Source organism: Equus asinus, chromosome 4 (assembly GCF_041296235.1).
Source record: "Equus asinus isolate D_3611 breed Donkey chromosome 4, EquAss-T2T_v2, whole genome shotgun sequence".
Classification (NCBI taxonomy): Eukaryota; Metazoa; Chordata; class Mammalia; order Perissodactyla; family Equidae; genus Equus; species Equus asinus.
The window spans coordinates 17919861-17942690 of record NC_091793.1 but is presented as its reverse complement, the minus strand read 5'-3'; the positions used below and the strand labels follow the sequence as shown (position 1 = coordinate 17942690).

General features: G+C 55.4%; 1 protein-coding gene across 1 annotated transcript in view; it reads left to right on the top strand.

The window, feature by feature from the left end:
• The window catches only part of PARVB (parvin beta), a 107931-nt gene that overhangs the window by 49043 nt on the left and 36058 nt on the right, over window positions 1-22830 (top strand). Inside the window, exons 2-4 of the mRNA XM_044778141.2 lie at window positions 4787-4876; window positions 7841-7911; window positions 21172-21274. Of these exons, the coding sequence (XP_044634076.2) occupies window positions 4787-4876; window positions 7841-7911; window positions 21172-21274 (264 nt within the window). The remainder of the gene's footprint in view (window positions 1-4786; window positions 4877-7840; window positions 7912-21171; window positions 21275-22830) is intronic.

Here is a 22830-nt window from a genome sequence, read left to right as displayed (position 1 = left end):
TTAGGAGATGAGATGAGTAGACGGCACATAGTAGGTGCTCAGGAAATGTTAGTGGCCCTCTCCCCACTCCCACTGACAGGCAGGAACATGGACTGGACATTTACTGCCACCTGAGGTGGCAAACTGGTGGCCCCCAGCTGGCCCACAGAATTTGAATTATTTGCTCACATTTGTAAATTTGGAGATTCCACACTAAACCCCATATTTCCGGCGACTACAGTCTGCACGTCCCACTCTGCTGCCCTGGGCTGGGCGAGGAGTGGATGTCCCCAAAGGGGCACTCGTGCTAGCAAATGCTCCCCTTGGCTCTCCTCCGACCTGGCCTCCATCCTCTCTCCCTCCCCCTCCTGGCACTCCCCAGCCCTGTGTCCGCTGTGTGGCCCGTGGTCGTGGTGTCACTGCTGGGAGGTGAACTTGGCGTAGTGGGAGCACGATGACGTCCACTCCCTCCTGGTTGGCTGTTGGGTTTAGCGTGGACAAGGGTGTCCATCTCAAAGCAATGGCAGGCGTTTAGGAACGCAGTTAATCTCTGGCCCCGGGACATCGAGCCCCAGTCCCTTTGAACACCCGCACCCATTGTGCACACCACATGCCAGCCGATCTTTCCCCGTGACTCTAGACAGCTGGTGTTTCGTATCTTTGAAATGTTTGACTTTCTGAAAAATGGACCAGTACTTGAAAAAGCAGAACATTCCTGGGATTAACAGAAAGCCACTAAGCTGGCAGAGTGAGGTCCGGGGGGAAAAGCTGTGGTTCAAAGGGCGCCCCTCCTTCCAAACGTCAGGCTGACCCTCGGAAGACGAGAGTCAGAGATAGACCCGATGCTCCTCAGCACGGCGCCCCTTAGAGAACCCAGGCCGTGGAAAATAGCAGAGTCCCAAAGAGGCATCTGTGGAACCCTCCTGTGGTTCAGCATCGACGTGGCTGCCACATTGGGCTTCTGGAATCCCAGCTCTCATCAGTCCCCCGTGTGCTTTGCACAGAGTCCCAAAGTCCCTTTTCTAGCTTCTTGCCATCTTTCAAGGCTGTTTAATTGCTGCCTCCTCCAGGAAGCCTTCCGTGGTTTCCCTAGGATGAGGGAGAGCCACACCCTCCTCTCCATCTCTCCTTCCTCAGTTTGCATTTCTCTGGAGCTACTATTTACCTACATCCGTCCCTCCCCTTCGCAAAGCTGGGTCTCTGACCCGGAAGCCGACCGCTCATGACCTCAGTTATTCCTCAGAAGCCCCTGGGAGGGAGGTACTGCTGCCACCTCTCCCCCTCCCCCAAAGCTATAGATGGGAAACTGAGGCTTGGCTAGGTGAAGGGTCTTGCTTGAGGCCACACGCCAGCACGTGGCAAAGGGAGGTTTGCACCCGGGGCCCTGTGGCCGCAGACCCAGGCTCCCAGCTGCCGGCCCTGCCCTTGTTCTGCTCAGGGCTTCGTGTATAACAAGCCCTTCTGGAATGTGCCGTTGAACTGGAGCCTGGCAGGTCCTTGAGAGCATTTCTCGTTTATTAAGATCGCCAAGTCCTGGGCCCTGGTTAGTGTTATCTTTGATGTTCAAGGGCGGTGTGGAAATTTCTCTGTTTTCATGTGACCCAGTTTCTGTGCTTTGAAAATGCTCTTCCCTCCCCCCCACCTCTGTTTTTGAGATGAGGCAGGAGGGCAGCTGGCAAGCATTTCCCCAGCCTCCGCCCTTCCCATCCGTTGCCTGGCGCATGCCCCGTGTCCGGGGGAGCGGGTGGTCGGTGTGGCAGCTCTGCGGCTTTCTGAGACGAGTGGTGGCTCATGGTGCCGACTCATCTGCGTGCCTCACCTGTGCCCCGAAGCCCACCTGTGGGAGCCTCTGCTTGCACGAAACCAGGTCTTTTGTTCTCACTCAGCCGCGCCCAGCAGGTTGCTCCCTGCCCTCTGTCCTCCAGGGATGTCGGCCCAGGAGACGGACATGGAGCCGACGTCTTCTGCGCACGCCCGGTTCCCCGATTCACGTACGCACCTTATAGACGCCAGGGCTTTTGTGAAATAGCCCCTCTCCTCGCCTCCTTTTCTGCCTTTGAAAGCTCTTTGCTGGTTAAAATGCTCTGTAACTCATGTAGTAAAAACAGTCGCTGAAATCTGGTGTCTGTTTTCTAACCTAGCCTGGGAGGGGGTCTTTGGGATGTTTTTAGGGAAGTGGGGCAGAGGGGAGTCCCGGAAATCTGCAAGTTAATCATTTACTCCTGAAGGTTTAACATTTGTCTGCTTCTTGCACAGAGTTAAGCTAAGAATTTAGGGGATAAAAAGATGGCTATGTGTAGGGTCTGTTCTCAGGACGCTCCTGTGGGGTGGGGCTAAGACACCACGGGCCGCCCACAAGGGCTGACTTCCAGGCCCGGATGTTGTTGTGAGAGGGTCCACTGTGTCTTGTCTTTTCTTGTTAGTGGTAAAATATATGTAACATGAAATTGACCATTTTAACCCTTTTTAGGTGTACAGCCCAGTGGTATTAACTACATTTGCAATGTTGCACAACCGTCACACCATCCATCTCCAGAACTCTTTTCATCTTGCAATTAGACACTAGCCCCCCGACCCCCTCCCCGAGCCCCTGGCCCCACCATTCTGCGTCCCATCTCTATGGATTTGACTCCTCTAAGTACCTCACGTTAAGATGAATCCTGCAGGATTTGTCTTTTTGTGACTGGCCTATCTCACTTAGCGTGATGTCCTCAGGGTTCATCCGTGTTGTGGCGTGTAACAGGATTTCCTTCCTTTTTATAGGTGGATAACGTTCCATTATACGTATGGACCACATTGTGTTGATCCCTCCATCCATTGGTGGACACTGGGGCTGCTTCCACCTTTTGGCTCATGTGAATTGTGCTGCTATAGAGCGTGGGTGTCCAGAGAGCCTACTTTTAAACGTCTTGTGTCAGGCCTTCACTGATGTCTGAAGCCAGCATCCTGGGCCCCACTGCTGTCGTCCTTGTGAGGGATGGAGGGTGGGTCGTCCCCAAGGCTTGGTCTAAAACCAAGTCCAAGAGCCCCCCGTGTGTCCAGCTCGGGGCTTGCTCACATTCATTGTTTCATTTAGTCCTTCCGGGGCCCTGATGTTTTGAGGCTCAGAGAGGTTAACGGGACTTGCGTGGCGTTGAGCCACCAGCAAGGGGGTACCACTACGGCCTGCTGTTCCAAAGCCGTCGTGCCGTGTCCCCTTGCCACTCTAGCACCTGTCGCTTCCGGTGCCTGGATCTGGAGGTGTCAAAGGTTCAAGGCCACTGTGGTGTTGAAAGAGGGAACAGATTTTCACCTTTAAGAACCTTTCATCTAAGAGGAGAAGGCCTGGGCAGACTGTCCTGGGCCCTTGCCACTGGAGACCGCCGATGAGGAGGCTGGCTTTGTGGTGTGACTCGGGGCCGTTACCCAGTGCTTCTCAGCCAGGGCTGTATGAAGTGGCAGGTGCCCGGGCCCTGCCCCACACTCATTAAATCTGACTTTGGGGCTGGAACCTGGAATCCAGTGAGCAGCTGGGACCGACTGGCGGGAGAAACATGGTGTTAAAAGTCGAAGGTGTCACAACAGCTAAGACATGGAAGCAACCCAAGTGCCCATTGACTGATGAATAGGTAAAGAAGATGTGGTATATCTATACAATGGAATACTACTCAGCCAGAAAAAAAGACAAAATCATCCCAGTTGTAACAACATGGAAGGACCTGGAGGGTATGATGTGAAATGAAATAAGCCAGACTGAGAAAGACAAACACCATATGAGTTCACTCATATGTGGAAGATAAACTAACACACGGACAAAGAGAACAGTTTTCTGGTTACCAGAGGGGAAGGGGATTTGGGGGTGGGCATAAGGAGTGAAGGGGCACATTTATATGGTGACTGACAAATAATAATGTACAACTGAAATTTCACTGTGATGTAAACTATTATGAACTCAATTAAAAAAAAAAAAAGAAAGAAAAAAAGAAAGTCAAGGGTGTCAGTCCCCAGTCTAACTGCCGGGTCTCGGTGATGCTCCCTGGTGGATGTGACTCCGGGCGTTTACCTGGAGGGTCTCTCTAGGGCAGGAAGTGAGGGATTCTTGCTGCCACTGTGGGATCCTGCTGTCCTTTCGATGGCACAGCCCCCTGGACCCTGGGACTGTTCAGGATGCCCTGCGCCCCCAACACACGCACAAGTGGTACTCCCCAGATACGAGGTGGTGGTGCCTCCAACGCAAAGCCTCTGGACCCGGCTTGTTCAATTCTGTTGCATAATCTAGGGGTGCTGACCCTGGCGTTACCTACCTTCAGACCGTCAGGATTCCGTCCCCTTGAATGTGGCCATCGACAACAGCATGGCCGTTCAATTCTGGACTGGCCTGTGCACGTGCTGGGAGGGGCCTTCACACCCGGAGTCCAGCGTAGGATGCAGCAGCTGTCCAGGAAGAGGAGGGGAGGCAACCTCGCCCTTACAGCCCCTGTCGCTGTGGTCCAGACCTCGTCCAGTCTCCGCAGCCTTGGGCAGATCTGGAAGCATCCAGAAGCTTCCTCGTCTTAGTCACGTCTTCCAAAGAGCCGTTAAAGCAGACCGGCCGGCCGGGCCTGGTGGGTTTGGGGGAGTGCCTGGCAAGGGGGAGGAATCACAGAGTGCGTTCTTGGCTCGGAGGCTTTCTCCTTGGACTCTTTCTGGGCAACCCGCCATTTAGGAATGTTTGTTAAATGCTTAAAAAACAAGAGTTGATTTCTCTCTGTTTCCCCTGCCAACATGTGAGACCACAGTATTTCATTTATACTAACCCGGTTTTTCCCTTTCTCTTTCTGCTCGACAGTGAGTGACCTGCAGGAAGAAGGCAAAAATGCCATCAACTCACCGATGTCCCCTGCCTTGGCGGATGTTCACCCTGGAGACACCCTGCTAGGTACCGTCGGCTCCGCCGTCTCCCTGTCGTGAGAGAGTCGAGCTCCCATGACGTGCAGTCAGTGTGGGTGAGGCCCCAGAGGAGCGTGTTAGTTCTGGCCTTTGGATCAGACGTCACGCCAGGTGGCACTTGAGAGTCCTGGCTCTTAGCTCAAGGTCATGTTTAGAAAAGTCTGTAGGAAAAAGTCAGTAGACTTCTGCCTCTCTGATTTAAAATAGAAGTTTTGTTATTATTTAGGCGTGGTGAGGCCAGCAGATATGGAGACGGCTGCCAGCAAAAAGAGAGTTTGTTATTCTCACAGTTCTGAAGTGAGGGGGACGCGGTGCCACGCAGGGCCACACGGGGAGGCACCAGGGTGGGTGGGAGGCAGGAGCGGGGGGAAGACATGGGCAGAAACCTTTATTATTGTTTTCATGGGAAGGGGTGGGTGAGGCAGGGTGAGCAGGCTTAGGAGGGGCTAATTTGAATGATTTCAGCGGGTTCTGGGGAGTGGAAGCTGTCCTGAGTTGTCTGTACCTGGTCCCAGGGTGATTGGGCCGCAGGTGTTGGCTGGCAGTGTTAGAGCCCGTGAGAGCCCAGGAAAAGAGATGGCTGGGGGCGTGGGCTCTGGACTGGCTGGTTTGCACATGACAGGAAAGGCCCTCGCAAGGGGGTTGTTTGCTAAATGGAGAATTAGCAAGCACTAGAGGGGTGATCTCTCTAAGTCTGCAAGGGCCCAAGATGTCACAGCATCAGAAGATAGGAAACACGATGAATACAGCCCATCGCTGTGCAAGCCAGAGCTGCCCGAAGGCCTGGGGCTTGCTGGGTGGGACCTGCCAAGTGTTGAAGGCCCCCACACCCATTTCTTGGGACTGTGACACAGTCCAGCACTAATGAGGTTACTCTCTGGACCCATTTTCCTTAAAGTGCGTTTTGGGATCTGATCAACCTGGAAGGCATTCGTGGAACTTTCCATGTATTTCCAAACCCTGGTTCCAAGGCAAGTCCAGTTGATTTCTCTTTTGTGGTTTCCACTCCAAGGCCAGGCCGGCAAGAGCTTGCGGAGAAAAATGCAAACCCAGGTTCGGCCTGGCGGGCCTGCAGCCCAGCGCTGGGCGAGCCCCTGAGGTCCCACTGGGTCCGCTGCAGCCGTCCCGCCCTCCTGGAGGAGCGGAACTCTTCATGGTGCCTTTGCTGGTGGTCTGCAGTCTGGCTGGAGTTGCTGTCCAGGAGGCTGCTCTGGGGGCACAATTTCTCCAAGGGGAAATTGGGGACCAGCCTGTGGGGCTGAGGATTAGCCTGATTTAGAACAAGGTTTCTCCACCTCGGCACTAGGGACAGTCGGCACTGGATAATTCCTCGTCCTGGGCGCTGTCCTGTGCTTTGCGGGGTGTTCGACCCACTAGATGCCAGTAGCATTCCCCGCACCAGTTAGGATGATGAAAAATGTCTCCAGACGCTGCTGTGTGTCCCCTGCGGTGGGGGACACAGTCACTCCTGCTTGAGAAGCCTGCTTCACACCAGCAGGGGCGCTAGGAAATAGATTCATGTTAAACGTGCGGCAGGCTGTTGTTGTATCAATAATGCCTTGTACCTGCCTCTCCCTGGGCCCTGACCCTCCTTGTCTTACCATCTTTTGCAAGCAGCTTCTCTTGGGCCTGCGAGTTGTCACTCTTCAGCTCGTTCCGTAAGGTTCTGCTGGCCCCTGAAGCTCATGAGATCTTGATGAGGACTGGCCCAGTCAGCACCTGGAGCTGAGATCTGAAGGGTGAAGGGGTTGTGAAGTGGGGGGAGGGGATATTGAACAGGGAGCAACATGTGCCAAGGCCCTGGGGCAGTGGTGCCGAGGCTTGCTGAGCAGCAAAGGAAGGCCAGAAGGGCTGGAGTGGAGCGTGCCAGGGATAGCTGGGGAAACAAGGCTGCAGAGGACCTTGGAGGCCACGTGGAGGTCCTGTCTTTGTTCCCAGCAGAAGTAGGAGGCTTCTGAGGGCCTCAGCAGAGACGTCACAAGGGACCCTGGTGTGGTCCCCTGCGTGTTACCCAGAGCATCCCCCTTGAGTGTCTGATCTGCACAGCTCCAAAAATAGTTTTTCCGCTTTATCAGGTTTTCCTGCTGTGAAGCCACTGTCTCTCAAAGCCGTTTCATTCCCACCGACTCGGACAGGGTCCCCAGCTCCTTGGAAGTGTGTCTGGGCCCCCGCTTCCGGGTCATCTGCACCCGCACACCCCGTGGGCCCTGGCCCTGCCTACAGCCCCCCTTCTCTCTCTCTCTCTTATTTCCTTTTAATTTCTCTGGTCAGTTTTGTTCTCGTCGTGTCTGGCCTCTGTGGGTCTTTCCCGTCTGCAGTCCCACGTCCTCGTTATCACCATGTCTCACTCCTTCCGTAGCAAGCTCGGTGGTCCCCCGATGTCCATGGATCATGGCCAGAACACGGAGGGAAAAACAGAAACAGAGTATAGATGAACACAGTTTGCTGTGAAACATCATCCTTTTTTTGCCATGACTTTCTAATATTTTTGTCTGGCTGTCTCACGTGGCAGCGAGCTTTCTCAGTGAACGACAGCTCTTCCCTGAGGTTGTTATTGGAGGCTGCGGGAGCTTTCCCCTTGGGTCCGACTCCGGCCTTGTGCATGCCCCCCCATAGTTTCTCCCAGAAGATGGGAGTGGTTGCGGTGGCGTTGATGAGGGGCGAGGCCTGGCAGAATGAGGGAGTAGGAACGCATCCCTTTCAGGAAGAGGCGAATGCGTGAGGATGGCCCGTCCACCTTCCTCAAGGCCTTTCCCCGCGGCTGGCCGGCCGCCCACCCTGGGCTGTGTGCTGCGCGGCTGACACCGGGCGGTCTTGCTCGTCCTTACTGAGAAGACGAGGAGATTCTCTGCTCTCGGTCCATCTCCCCCGATTTGGGTGAGGGAAGTCGGCCACCCCCGGTGTCCTGCTGCTCCCCCTAACGCTGACCCTGACGCTCCTTTGTCCCCGGCAGAGGAGAACGAGGAGCGCACGATGATCGACCCCACCTCCAAGGAAGACCCCAAATTTAAGGAGCTGGTCAAGGTAAGGAGGGGTGTCTGCATTGGAATGATCTTCTCAGGGCAGGTCTTTTGGGGTGCATGTCCCAGTGGCAAAAGGAGCAAGTCCTGGGGGTTGGTGAAGGGGCCCTAAGGCCAGTCCGGTGGAGGCTGCAGGCCTGGGGGGCTGAGCGGAGCTGGAGGTGAGGCTCACAGCACGGAGCCCCTGCCCGGCGCCCGGCTCTGCACCCTTGCGCGCCGCTGGGCAGACGGCGGGAGGGCCGTTAGTACGACGTGGATGGAGCCGCTCGAGTGGACTCTCACAACACGTTGCAGTTTGGGTTCAAACTCTTCCCGGAGCACGATCGGGGGATCAGAGGTGGCTCTGAGAAGCAGGCCCGTGGGACCCCTCTGGCCACTCTGGATGTAATTAAGTTAGGGATCTTGAGAGGGGCAGATGGTCCTGGATTATCCCGTGGGCCTGAGGTCATCACAAGTGTCCTTACGAGAGGGAGGCAGAGGGAGATTTGACTGTAGGCCAAGGTGGCAAAGTGAAGATGGAAGCAGGATGCCACACTGCTGGCTTTGAAGATGGAGGAAGGGGCCACATGCCAAGGAGTGTGGGCGCCTCAAGAAGCCGGAATTCTCCCCTAGAGCCACCAGGAGGACCCAGCCCTCCAGCACCTTGACTTCAGCCCAGGGAAACTGATTTCGGACCTCTGACCTCCAGGACTGTGAGAGGATACACTGGTGCTCTTGGAGGCACCAAATTTATGGCAGTTTGTCATAGCAGCCACAGGAAACTAAGTCACCAGACTAAGTGTCCTCCCTTCTGCTAACTGCTGCCTCCCTCGGCTGCGGCTGACTGGTCCCCTGTCCAGTGGGGTCAGACGGGGGGCCTTGCTACCTTGCCGGTGTCCTGGAAGGGCCAGCTGCCAGACACTTGGACCTCTGCTCCCGTGGTCGTCCTGCCAGCCTGGAGCACATATGCCTGGAAATGGGCGATTTCTGGAAGGTTCTGCCTGCTGTCAGACTGCAGGTCGCATCTTGAGGCAAGCTGGTGGCATATTTTTCACTTTATCAAGTATTTTCTAAAATAAGCATAAACACAGCAAGCAGGAGGGCAGCACGGGCTGGCCGTCTGTGGCTTGTTAGCTGCCGTGGTGGTGGGGTGGAGGGGATGGATGTAAAATCTTAGTTCTCGCCAACTATAGGCTTTTTAAACAGAGACACATGTGGGTGGGCCTGTGCTGAGCTCCGGCTGGATGGAGTTTGTTCTTGTTTACCAGGCGTGGGGGGCTGTGTGCGAGGCCTCGGTGGGTCCCTGAGTCGGGGTTTGCTCAGGGCGGCAGACTGTCAGCCCTCCTTTTCCTGGCTGGAGGAGGAGCTGGTCCCTGGCCAGAGCAGCATGCAGGCACAGTTAGGGGTGAGCTCAGGGGGTCAGCCCACCAGCTGCTCCAGTGCCAGAGGCCAGCACGGTGGCCTGTCCTTGGAGGTGCTGCCGAGCTGGGCCCCCTGACACGCTCTGGACCGGCAGCCCTGCCCACATCACTCCGTGCCTCCCCTCCTCGCTCGCTGTGCTCCAGCCACTGGGCCTCCTTGCTCTTCTGGAGCAAGCTGAGCACGTGCCCACCCAGGCACAAGGTTAGAGACGCTGGGCCCCTAATCCCACCCTCACTTCTGGCACTGATTGTAGGTTTGTGGTCCCCAAGACGGCCTGTAGGTTTGGTAATTCACTGGAAAGACTCCCAGATCTCAGTGAAAGCTGTTACACTCACAGTTGTGGTTTATTACGGTGAAAGGGCACAGGCTGAAATCAGCCAAGGTGGGAGGGGAATGGGACAGGTCCAGGGGTCCCTGAATGCTGGGCTTCCAGTTGTCCTCTCCCTGGGGAGTCATAGATGGCGTCACCTATTGACAGTGATGTGACATTTGTGCAGAGCATTGCAAGCCAGGGGTGCTCCTGAGCCTCATGGTCCAGAGTTTTTATTGGGGGGCCATCTTGTACGCATGGCGACTGCGCTCATGGCTGACCTGTCTGCATCTCTCTGGGATGTGACACACAGGGTAGGACCCAAAACCCCCACCCCAGGCCATGCTGGTCCTCTCTGGCTGGCCCAAGGCCCCCACATATGGTTTTATCCAGCGGGGCATTCCGGGGGCATAGAGGTCACCTCCCAGGGGCCGAGGTGCAGGTCAGATGGCTTTGACGAGGTTAGAAGCATCCTGGGTTTGCCCGTGCAGCCCCTGCCTGGAGCTCTCTTCTCCACATCCCAGTTCTCTCTTGACATTTCCTCCGCAGACACACATTCTCTGGCCCCTTCCCTCCGCCCGTGCCACTCAGTCACCCCACCTCCTGGCCCCCCCCAGTGTCCTTCCCTTGACTTCCCACAGCCTGGAACCATTACGTGCCGACTTGTTTGGTGTTGGTCTGTCTCTCCCTCTGGAATGTAATCCCCGTGCAGTCAGGGGCTCAGCATTTTGCCCCCCGAGTCCCCAGCACCTGGTGGTGTGCCCTCACATAGCATCGTGGCTCATCCCTGCTGGAGGGGCGGTGATGGGGGGGCGAGAGCGTCCACACGGGCTCACACATCAGAACCCCCGAGAGGGCATGCGGCCTCGAGACGAGCCCGGTCTTTCCCCGACCCCAGACCCACAGGGTCAGCGTCTTGGGAAAGGGGCCTCTGGGAGGAGGGATGAGACCTGGGGGCCTGGCAACTTGCACACTGCTGTGGGTTGTCCTGGGGGCCAGTCTTGGTTCAGACAGAACACCTCCCTCCACTTCACCTGCGCCATCCTTACTGGTTTTCGGAATATCCGTGCTGCTCTGTAGACTCTATTAGCCAAGCTTCTGGTGGATTAAATCTGAGCGGCTTCAGCAAAGGCCCCTGTCAGGTCATCTTCAGAGCCGTTCGGCCCAGACACAGTTGTCTGTGGTACGGAGCGTGGCCCGTGTGCAGGCCAGAGCAGGTCAGGCGTGAGGTCTGGCGGACAGCCTGACCCGCTGGCCACGTCCCAGCCTTGGGACCAGGGGGACACTTCTGAGGAAGCCTGTCAACGGCCTTGTCTTCTTTCTCTGCTCTCTGTCACCTGTGCTTCCTCACCTCTCGTCTCGGCCCCTGTCCTGTCTCCTCTGTAGACTCGCCGGCCGACCCTGCTGCCCCAGGACTGTCTCTGTTGAAACGACCACGAGCTGCCCTCTGCCTCCTGGAAGGAAGCCCTGTCTCTGGGTGTGCTGGGTCTTGAGAAGGAGGCTGGCTGTTCAGAAGTTCTCTCTGAGCATCTGTTGCGCATGCCGTAGTGTCATGGGGGGAAGGGGTACCATGGGCTCTGGAGTCCGGCTTCCTGGATTCAAATCCGGCTCAGATGCAAGTGGGAGAATGGCAGCACCTACTCCGAGCATCGTCGTGGGGATAATGTAAGACACGATTCCACGTCATTGCTGCCTGGCGGGCACCTCTCTAGGAGCTGGAACGTGAGCACCCACAGGGCGGAGCCGGGAGGGGGTGAATGGGCAGGTCTGGCGTACGCATTTAGAAATGGACACGAGACTCCTGTGGCTTCCAGGGCCTGAAAGAGTTAGTCTGACGTCGTCTTTGCTGGCACTTCGTCCTGCAGTCATCTCTAGCATCCTCAGAGCGCCCTGAATTCCTTAGCAGGGGACTAGCTTGCTCTGCCTGGGCAGACAGCAGTTTATAGATGACAGTCTTTATTTTTTTTTAATGATCCTCGAAAGAGGGAATGGCAATTCTCGTGCTTTCCAGGACGAATAGCCAGAGAAAGGCCCCCACATTTGTGAGCACGCTGGTCCACGGCAGGCCGGCCATGTCGTCCTCAGGCTGCGCATTTCTCCCCACGGGCAGATTTCATATCTCATTTCCCAGCTTATTGGACGAGACCCTTCCTGGTAGTTAAGTTTTGTTTCCTTCCTCTCTTTGTCCCTCTGAACAAAATCAGCTGCGTATAAACGGTCCTCCGGGCGGGAGACGGTGCTATCAGAGCCGCGTGGAGATGCCCCTGTGACGTGTTCTGGCGCTGCCCCCGGCTGGGATGGCCTCCTGCCTGTTGCAATCAGCCGGCATCCTTGGTGGATTAAGCAGCGATGAGCCTGTTTGGAAGTGATTAAAACATAACTGTCATAGCTTTGGGGCAGACAGGCTGCAGATCTTGATTAACATTCAGAAGGAACTAACGAAAGAGTAATTTTTTATTCTGGTTAAGGCAAGCTCATAAAACGCACGTGCACAGAGCGCCGTGCCAAGGGCATCGTTAATATTTGTCCCTGAGATTTGCCTGCAGGATTTGGGGTTTGCAAATGAGCACATCCCTAAAAATAATGACTGCTGCTATCTTTAAGAAGCCTTTTGTGAAACAGAGGATTAAGATAAATGCCTGGGAAGGAGAGGACAGGGTGACTCGTGGTGTCGTCCAGGAATAGCAGGTGCACCCCCCGGGGGCCTGGGATGGGCGCTGGGTTGCTTCTGCTTCCAAGAGCCGAGCCCTGTGGCCTGTGGCGTGGAATTTGATTTTCATCCCTTTGTGTTTGTTGTTTTGTGTTTCGACTTTGACCAGGTCAGACATCCAGATGTGAGTTTTTCCGTTTTAGTTTCTTCCCAGCAGAAGCATCGTCTCTCGTATGTTTTTCAACAGACTGTGCTGCGGGCAAGGCAGCCTCCAGAGCCCAATGTCTGTGCCCCAGAGACCTTTCCGGAAGGTCTGTAGGCAGGTCTGCAGTTTGTTTGAGCGTCCTCCATGGGTCTCCTCCTGTTTTAGGCCCTGGGGAATATGGCGCTGGACCAAAAAAGGCCCAACCTGCGTGGAGCTGACAGTCCCGCTGGGGAGAGGGACATGTCAAGGGAGGAACTGATGTGTGATCCAGGGGCCATGAGGGCTTTGAAGGAAATGGACACAGAAGCAGGATGACCTACTCTTCCGTATGTAGGTGGGGTGGTCAGGGAGGTGGCATCCACGCAGAGGCCTGCCTGTGGGTACCAGGGGGAGAGAGCACTGGGCAGAGGCAACGGCAGAGGGGCAGAGGCCCCGGGGAAGGCACGTGCCTGTATGTGTGAGGCCCACGAGGAGGCAGCGTGGCTGAGGCCTAGTGAGCAAGGAGAGAGGCCAGAGGGAAGACCAGAGTCGGGGCAGGGGTGCTCAGTGGTGTTGGACTCCCGGTGGGGTGTGGACCAGCTCCTTCTGGTAGCTGTGGGGGATGGGCGGCCTGCTCCTGAGCCCTGTGCACCATCACACGCGTGCCCTCCCGGCGTGGCCGCTGTGACACCTTCACTCCCGACCCAGGGCAGAGACTGGATCACGGTTCCTTAGTCTCCAACTCCTAGGGTGGTGTCTGGCTTATACTAGGTGCTTCTGGTTGTGCTGAGGACATCAGGAATGGTAGTGCCAACATCTGTGTAGGTAGTTTGTAGTTGATTAGGGCCACCAACTGGATCATCTTCCTGAGTCCTCACAGCAGCCCTGCAGGAGGACGTATCGACACCTGCATCCAGAGAGTAATTTTTTAATAACAGCTTTTTGAGATAGACTTCACATTCCATAGAATTCACTGGTTATTCGTATGCTCCCAGAGTCGTTCAACCATCACCTCCGTCAACTGTAGAACATTTTCAGCACTCCAGAAAGAACCCGCAGACCGTCAGCCGTAGCTCTCTGTTCCCCTCTTCCAGCCGCTGGCAAGCACTCTGTCTCTGTAGAATTATTCTGTCTCTACAGACGTGCCTCTTCTGGATATTGCCTGTGAGTGGAATCACACCATGTGTGGTCTTCTGTGTCTGCCTCTTTCACTGAGCATCGTGTCTTAAAGATTCGTCTGAGTTGTAGCCTCTGTCAGCACTTCGTTCCTTTCTATCAGCAAGTCGTACTGCATTGTATGCATAGACCACATTGTTCTCATCCTTTCCTCTGGGGATGGACAGTCACGTTGCTTCCATCTCGTAGCTATTGTGAGTAGCGCTGCTGTGAACCTCAGAGTACGAGATTTTCTGTGGACACGTGGTTCCAGTTCTCTTTCGTATATACCTAGGAGTGGAGCTGCGGAGTCATATGATAATTCTGTTTAACCTTTCGAGTGACTGCCAGACTCTTCTCCAAAGTGGCTGCACCTTTTGCATCCTTTCAGCGTTCCAGTGTCTCCGCGTCCTTGCCAACGCTTTTTATTGTATGTCTTTTTGATTATAGCTACCCTAGTGGGTATGAAATGGCATCTCATTGTGGTTTTGATTTGCATTTCGCTAATTGCTAATGATGTGGAGCATCTTTTCTGGTACGGTCCATTTGTATATCTTCTTTGGAGAAATGTCTATTCAGATCTTTGCCCATTTTTTGATTGGTTGTCTTTTTATTGTTGAGTTGTAAGCGTGCTTTATATATTCTAGATACAAATTCCTTATCAGATGTACGATTTGCAAAATCTTCACCTGTTCGATGGGTTCTCTTTTCATTTTCTTGGCAGTATTTTTTGAAGTACGAAAGTTTTTAGTTTTGAGTCCGGTTTATCTATTTTTTCTTTTGTTGCTTGTGCTTTTGGTGTCGTATTTAAGAAATCATTATCTAACCCAAGGTCATGAGGATTTACTTGCACATTTTCTAAGAGTTTTATAGTTTTATTCTTACATTGAGGTTTTTGATTCGTTTTGAGTTGATTTTTGCATATGGTGTAAAGTAAGGGTCCAGCTTTATTCTTTTGCATGTGGCCGTCTGGGGGTCCTGGCACCATTTAAGGCAGAGACTATTCTGTCCCCATTGAGGGGTCTTGGCGCCCTTGTTGGTATCAGTTGACCGTAGGGTGAGGTTTATTTCTCGCCTCTCCATTCTGTTCCATCGGTCTCGGTGTCTGTCCTCCTGCCAGCGCCGCACATTTTGGTTACCGTAGCTTTGCACTGAGGTTTGAAATCAAGAAGTGTGACTTCTCCAACTTTCTTCTTCTTTTTCCAGACTGTTTTGGCTCCTTGGGGTCCCTTGATTTTCCATATGCCTTTTAGGATCTGCTTGTCTGCAAAGAAGCCATCTGGATAGTGATTAATTTTTTCAAATGGCATTTAGCGTTATTTTTTCTGACTACCAGTAATACATACTGCTGAAAACCTGGAAGACAGAAAAATCCAGCAGAAGGCAGGGGTAATTTTTTCTTTAAATTTGTGTCCCTTCAGGCTTTTTCTTTTGTGTATTTGGCTTTTCCTACACAAAATGTGGACTCATTCCTGAGCTAGTAAATGTCTGGGGGCACATTTAGATTCGTACTTTGGGGTAAACTCCTGAAACTGGAATTACGGTGTCACATGGAGCATACCCAGCAATAGGAACTGATTTTTCTTCCTTTTTTTAATGATGGCTCTGAGGACCAGAGAGGCTCAGTCACTGGCTCAAGGTCACACAGCTAAAACCCCCGTGGAGCTGGGTCTCAAGTGCAGGTACCAGCAGCACGCTGTGTTTTTATGTGGTGGTAGTGGTATTCGTATATGAGGCCAACGCATGGAATTTGTGATGGCAGAAGGCTGTTTGTGTTCGTTTTCTGTTGCTGTGTGACTAATTAGCAGCTGAGCTGCTTAAAGCGTCGTCTGTTTATCTGCTCTCAGTTCTGTGGGTCGGAGGTCCTGCATGATGTGGCTGAGGTCTCTGCTCAGGGCCTCACGAGGCTGAAATTGAGGTGTCACTGGGCTGAGTTCCGTTCTGGAGGCTCTGAGGAGAAGCAGCTCTCTACTCCTAGAGGGCACCCACCTCCTGTCCACGTGGGCCCCTCCATCTCCAGAGCCAGCAGTGGGGGACCGCTTCGGGCTGCCCCTCTCTCTGTCTCCTTGGTCTCTGACCTCTAGATCCAGTTCAGAGTGTTCATGTGCTTAGGTCAGGCCCACCTGGGCAGTCCTTCTTTCTTGAGGTCAACCGTGTCCTGGAAGAACCAAACTGTGGGGTGTAGTCCCATCCTCTTCACAGTCCCAGCGCTTCTGTGGGCTTGCACACCGAGATCTCAGTGGCCTTTTAAAATGCTGCCTACAAAACTGTTCAAAGCCATTAGCCCAAATGACATTAGGAGCACTGTTAGTAGTCACTCAACTAGCATGTGAGGTGTGCCCTGGGTGCTGTGGGGAGGACGGAGCTGCAGGCGTGGTCCCCCGTCGCAGGCAGCTCCCAGTTGGCCTGGGGGTCAGGGGCCAGTCCCTGATGGCAGCTCTGAGGTGTGGGGTGGCCGACCAGTGTGGATGAGGACCTCAGGGAGGGCTGAGTGGTCAAGGGGAAGGGGAGAGGGGCTGGAGCAGGGGGTCCGCGGGTGAGAAGGGGGTCAGCGGGCAGGCTGGGGAGATTGTGGGAACCCGGTGGACAATGAGACCGGCTGAGAGTGGAACCAGATCAGGGGGCTTTGAGGACCAAAACAGGAGTTAAGATTGCTAAGCTTTGTATCTCTGCACTTATTTTTATCTCTTAGGTTTAAATTTCACACTTTGCAAAAGAGTACAAACCAATAAAATCTCATCGAGTGGCCAGAACAGGCCCCTGTGGGGTCAGAGACACGGGCAGGGGTGGGAGGGGGGGGGCTGCGGGAGAGGATTCAGGGGCCCAGGCGCTGGGTCAGCCTCAGCGAGCTCCCACAGGCAATGTTCCAGATCTCTTGTTCTTGGGGGAGAAGCATCGCATCCTTGTTCTCAGAAGTGTGGGATGCGGGCTTGGGCCCCTGGATCACTGGCTGCACAGCAAAGAAGTGGGTCTCTGCGACCCCTGGCCACATGGAGCCTTGGGCTGCAGCTCGGTCCCCCGAGGGGTCACCCAGCCCGTCCTGACCTCCCCACTGTGGGGTTACGTTCTGGATGCCTCCACCTGCCCATGACGTCAGGGGCACACGTTCTCACCTCTGTGGCCTGGATCTTGCCATCTCTTGTGCCTGTCTGCCCCCCGGCCCCCTGTGCGCACCGTCCCTGTGCCAAGCGTCTCCTGTCTGTCCTTGGACAGATGCTGCCCAGACAGCTCCGACTCTGTGCGGTTCCTCCGCTCCTTGGACCACGTGATCCCTCATGTCATAATTCTCTGTGGAGAAGGATTATCGCTCTTGCTCCTGATTCCTCTCTCTCTGCTGGAGCGTGGACTCATCCGGTCGCCTTTGCCCCCACGCCTGGCGCGAGAAAGATGCTCAGTAATAGCTGCTGAGTTGAACGTAATGCTGTCACTCGGCTCCAGTAATCCCTGTAAAATCCCTGATGAAAGGACGAGGATGGCAAAGTCCTAGAGCTTTGTGGGATTAAGGCATCTGCGGATCAGGCAGCCTGGAGAGGAGCCAGCTGCTGGGCTGCTGGGTAAAGGTGTGGGGCACACCTGTCTGTGGTCCCCGAAGCCGCCGTCTGCACCTGTGTGACGAGGCCTGGGGATGGAGGGTGGATGACGGGCTGCAGATGGCTCAGTGGGGCTCTGTCTGGGGGCCTGGAGGGGGCAGGGCTCCTCCCAGCACCTCAGTGCTGCTTCTAGACCCTTCTCCTCCCTCTACCTTGTTCCCTCTTCCTTCACTGCTACCTCCAGCCCCTGGTGCAGCAGCTTCCTCTTTGTTCCTTCTCACACCATTCTGGTGACCTCATCCACGGAGATGCCCCAGCCGCCACCCCGGCCGCCACCCCGGCCGCTCCTTCCTCCCTCTCCTCGTCCTCCACCCTGCCTCACCTGCCTGTTCCCACCCTTCGTCCGAACCTTGTTTCTGCCCCACCTGTCCCCTCCGTGGTCTCCACGTCCAGCCCCCACGCCCGCTAGTGTCCACAGTCACTCGTCTCAGAGCAGCTTCACGGCCCCTCCCCTCCCAGCTGGTGAGAGTCCAGGGCCGGCTCTGCCCTGACCCCCCACCTGCCCCTCTTGGCCCCCACGGGCCCCAGCTCCTGACCCGCCCCTCCCTGGCTGTCCCAGGTGGCACGCAGCTCATCTGCACCTGCCTCCTGTCTCTGCGCAGCTGCCACCTCCTCCGAGAGGCCCCCCCAACCCCAGATTCCCCAGTGGCCCCTCCACCTTCTCTGTCCCCAAACTCTGCCTTATTTTTTTCAATAGACTTTATTTTTTAGAACAGTTTTTGACTTAACAGAAAAATGACAAAGATGGGACAGAGTTCTCATATACCCAAACCCAGCCCCCTGTTATTAGCATCCTACGTCTGCACAGTACATTTGTTATATTAATGAACCAACGTTAATACATTATTAGAGCTACAGTCCACCCTTTATCCAGATGCCCTCAGTTTCTACCTAATATCTATCCGGGACCCCACGTGACCTCTAGTCGTCGTGTCTCCTTAGGCTCCTCTTGGAGTGACCATTTCTCAGACTTTCCTTGTTTTTGATGACTTTCCAGTTTTGAGGAGGACTGGTCGGGAGTTTTGGAGGACGCCCCCCTATTAGGATCTGTCTGATGTTTCTCTCAGGATCGCATGGCGGTTCTGGGCTGAGGAGGGAGACTGCAGGGATGAAGTGCCCTCTCTCACATCCCATCAGGGCACATTGATGTTGTCCTTGGAGCTCCTGGCTAAGGGCACGTAGCAGGTGCTCAGTAAATTGCTTCCTTAACTCCATGCCAGCTTCCAGAGCTTGTGCCAGGCAGTGAGCGCTGGGGACAGAGCCACAAGCAGGACGAGCAGAGTTCCTGCGCTCACAGAACTTAAAGTCTACTGGGGGAAATCATTACAAACAAAGATGTGCTCCTATTGCAAACGTGAACAGGGTCTAGAAAGACACTTGGATGCGGTGAGAGCTGTGGGGGTGATGTGTGGCCTAGGCGGGGTGGGCGGTCAGAGAATGATATGGAAGCTTGAAACCTGAAGGATGAGTGAGAACCTGCCAGGCAGTGGGGGGCTGGGGGGACATGTTCAGGGTGGAGGAAAGAGCACATGCAAAGGCCCTGAGGCAGAGAAGAGCTGGGGGAGTCTGAAGAACACCAGTGAGGGGACAGGGGGCTCAGCTGGGGCTGTGGCAAGGGCCCAGGGAGGTGGTCTGCACAAGGGTGGCAGAAGAGGAGAGGGTGAGAGGTGGACCCAGTTAAGAAGTGGGCAGAAGTGGGGTGAGGGGATGAAGTCCAGGCTCCTGAAACTGGTGGATGGTGTCTGGTTTCCTTCTCAGACCAGGAGCAGGTTTGCGGGTGACGAGTTCAGTTAGCGATGCTCATGCAACCTGAGCAGAGGGATGGTGCAGAGATGGGGCTGTACGTTTAGAGGTTTCTGGGATAGGGATGGTGTTGGAAGTCATGCGGGGACAGGAGCTGGCCCCAGAAGAGAGTGGAGAGTGAGAAAAGAGGGGTCGTCCAGGGCGAGGCCTCAGGAACATGGCTTTGATGGTCAGGAGGAGGAGGAGGTGCCAAGGAGGAGCCCCCCAAGGAAGCTGGAAGGGTGGTCTGAGACGGGGCGGAAGCTGGGCCATCTTGGTGTCTGTGGGTGATGGACGAAGGTGGGAGGAGGGGACGGGGGTGGTCAGGTCCAGCTCCAGGCTCCCGGGCCAGTGCTGTCCGGGGAGGGAGATGAGGAGCTCTGGAGCGGCCAAACCGGCTCCGTCCTGCTAGCCTTTTGGGGACGGACTCCTTCGACAAGCCCAGAATGCCAGGGGACTGCTCACCTCTTCCTCCCTCCAAACCTCCCTTTAATTTACTTCACTTCTGTTCTTCACGGGGTTGTGTGTCTGATTTAATATTTTTGAGTTAGTGGGAAAATGGAATAACTGCACAGAAATTTGCCTTGTGGCCAATTCTGCAGGTCGCATCTGTTTCAGAGAGTGACGGAGAACACTGTGTCTGCGTTAGCGCCTTTCGAAGGCACCACACTCCCGTTCCCAGGAGGTTATTGGCACCGATTAGGTACCTTTATTAATTTTGCTTGCACAGAAAAGTCACGGACTCCATATATTTTTCATCAAGTCTGTCCAGGCGTCGGTTTCGTTTTGTGGAGAGGCGCCTGATGCAGGGTTGGCCGAATGGAATTCTGTTCCGTGGAAATCCTATTCCTCCACAGATATTTTCACAATTGAGGCTGTCTTCTCTCATCTCACATCAGCCGGGGAATTGAATGGAAAACTTGTTGAGAAAAGCCTTAAGGAGGAGGCTGGCCCAGAGAGTTGAACACGTGAGTCCACGGGAAGCCGTGTGTACCCACGTTCGCAGCTGCTTTATTCGTGGGAGCCGAAGAGCTGTGGCCACCCGCCCGCCTGTCCATCAGCTGAGGAGCGGACAAGCACAATGTGGTCCGTGCCCCCACAGAACAGTGTGTCCACAAGAAGGAAGGAAGTACGGACACACGCCTCAACGTGGGTGAACCTTGAAAAGAAGCCAGGCACAAAAAATCACAAAAGTTTTATATGATTCTATTTATATAAAATATCCAGAATAGGCAAATCCACAGACACGGAAAATGGTTGAGTGGTTGGAAGGAGCTGAGGGTCGGGGAGCGACTTGCTGATGGCTACAGGGTTTCTTTTTGGGGCGAGGAAAGTGTTCTTCAGTTGATTATGGTGATGCTTGCACAACTTTGTGAATATACCGGAACCATGGAATTGACACTTTAAAAGGTGCATTGTGTGGGCAGGCCTGGTGGTGCAGCGGTTAAGTTCGCACATTCCGCTTCGGGGGCCCGAGGTTCACCGGTTTGGATCCCAGGTGCAGACATGGCACCACTTGGCAAGCCATGCTGTGGTAGGCGTCCCACATGTAAAGTAGAGGAAGATGGGCACGATGTTAGCTCAGGGCCAGTCTTCCTCAGCAAAAAGAGGAGGATTGGTAGTAGTTAGCTCAGGGCTAATCTTCCTCAAAAAAAAAAAAAAGGTGCATTGTGTGATGTGTGAATTCTGTCTCAACGAAGCTGTTATAAAGAGCTTGTCGGTAACAGGCTGCACGGGATCCCCTTCTCTCCACAGCTTTAGGCTCAGGGTGACCGTGTAGACCTCATGGGAGGGAGTGGGTGGACATTTAATGGGCTGCCTGTACGGCCTCGGGCTGCATGGGGCAGTGCTGCTGACATTTACTCCTTTAGCTCCCTCCTCCCTACCAAGGTGAACAGCATCCTTTCCGCTGGCTGAGAGCGTCTGCATCTACTCCGGCCCGGAGGAGGCCCAGGGGCACCGTGTGGCTGCCCCCGGCCGGCTCGCTGTGCATCCCCACGGGCAGTCCTGGCAGCGCGGGGTGGCTGCGCGCCCTCCCACCGCCCCTAGGCTGGAGGAGCCTGCCTTCCCATCCTGGCTCGCCTGGCTGCTGGGCCGGCACGCGTCTCGGTTTCCGGCAGCTTTCGGTTCCTGTGCTTGCCTCGGTCCACGTGGCGCAGGTGAGCCAGGCCATAACGCCCGCCCTCCCCCAGGTTCTCATTGACTGGATTAACGACGTCCTGGTGGAGGAGAGGATCATCGTGAAGCAGCTGGAGGAGGACCTGTACGACGGCCAGGTGCTGCAGAAGCTCCTGGGTGAGTCGACAGGAAGGGCGGCCCCCCGCCCCCCCCCCCCCAGGAAAGGGCCCTGGCATGGGGTGGCCCCGGGGCGGGACCCTACGATCCTCTGCATGGTCACACTGGTCACTTGTCCTGAGAGTAGACCTAAAGCCACGACCCTGAGTCCACAGCTCCAGGCGGCCTCCTCAGGCCTGGGGCTTCGGGTCACTGGTCCTCTCACTGTTTCTCCAGTGAGCGCCTAGCCACGGGGCTGCAGCCTCACACACAGCTTCCAGAACTGCCTGCCACTTCTGTGCCGTGGGTGATGAGGCACACACCGGGCGCCGTTTCCTCTCCAGGTTGGCCCTCCCTGCTGGCCTCATGCCCTAGGTGACCGTGAGGGCCTTCAGGCCCGTGCTGGCTCATTCAGGATAGAGGCTGGCAGGAGGGGGCTGGTCCACAGTGGATGGATATTTTGTGAGTGAGCTGTGTGCTTGAGGGGCGTGATTCGGGGTGGGGAGGAGAGGTGAGGAGTGGAGACTGTGATGGCAGGCAGCTCTGTGCGTGTCTGTCGTTTCGGGACAGTCAGAGCTCCTTCCTGAGCTGTCGTGTGGGGAGCATTCGCACAGCGCCAGGCTAACGGTCTGGAGTCAGTAAGTGGTAGTTAAAAAAAAAAAAAAGACAAAGAAATGAAGTGTAGGATGGGGGGCGTTGAGTCCCCCAGTGCCTCTGAGGGACGGGCACACGGTCGGGATGGGTGGCCGAGTCCGTGAACAGGGCCCTGTGGTTTCATTACCTATAAGGACTGTGGGCCCCTTTTACAGGAAACAAAACCAGTATTTGTGTGCATCTGCTGGACCTCAGCACCGTCCAGAGACTCTGGAAGGGATGAGCCGGCTGCTGAGCAGTCTCAGTCCCCAAGAAGCTCTGATGTCCTTTCAGGGTCCCCAAATGCCCTGGAAGGGTGGCCTCGGGGACTCTGTCCCCTCGGACATTAGGATGACACACCTCCTAAAGGTCAACAGGAGACCCTCCGCCCCCCCAGCATTGGGAGGGGCTGGCAGATCTGCTCTCTGGGCTCCTTTCTGCTCACGCCCCTCATCCCTTGATGGGCCCCACAGGCAAGTGCTGTCCTGGTGGAAGGGTCTCCCAAGCAGACCACCCGAGGGTCACTCCTTCAGGGCAGGGCCAGTGATGGGTGGGATCATGTTTTCCTCCATAGTTATAACAGGGGCCAGGCGAGCTGAGTGTGGGCTGCTATGTGGCTATGTTGTGGGGGTGCTGAGTCAGGGACCTGGGGTTTTGGGGGGCTCCGTTCAGGAGAGGAAGCTACTGCAGGAAAGCATATCTGCCCCTGGGGGGCAGGCAGGAGAGGAGCACTGTCCAGGGAGGACTGGCCCTGGCCCCCGGGCCCAGCACCGGCAGCTGCGTAGACTGTGGTCCTCCGGCCTCGGCTCAGCATCTGCATCCTTCCTCGGACCTGGGTCCCTCCGGGCAGGGTTTGCACGCTCCGCACAGTGGCTCTCACAGACCCTCTCACCTTGGAGGGAAACCTATGGGGAGGGGACCAAATCACATAACTTGCCCTGAGG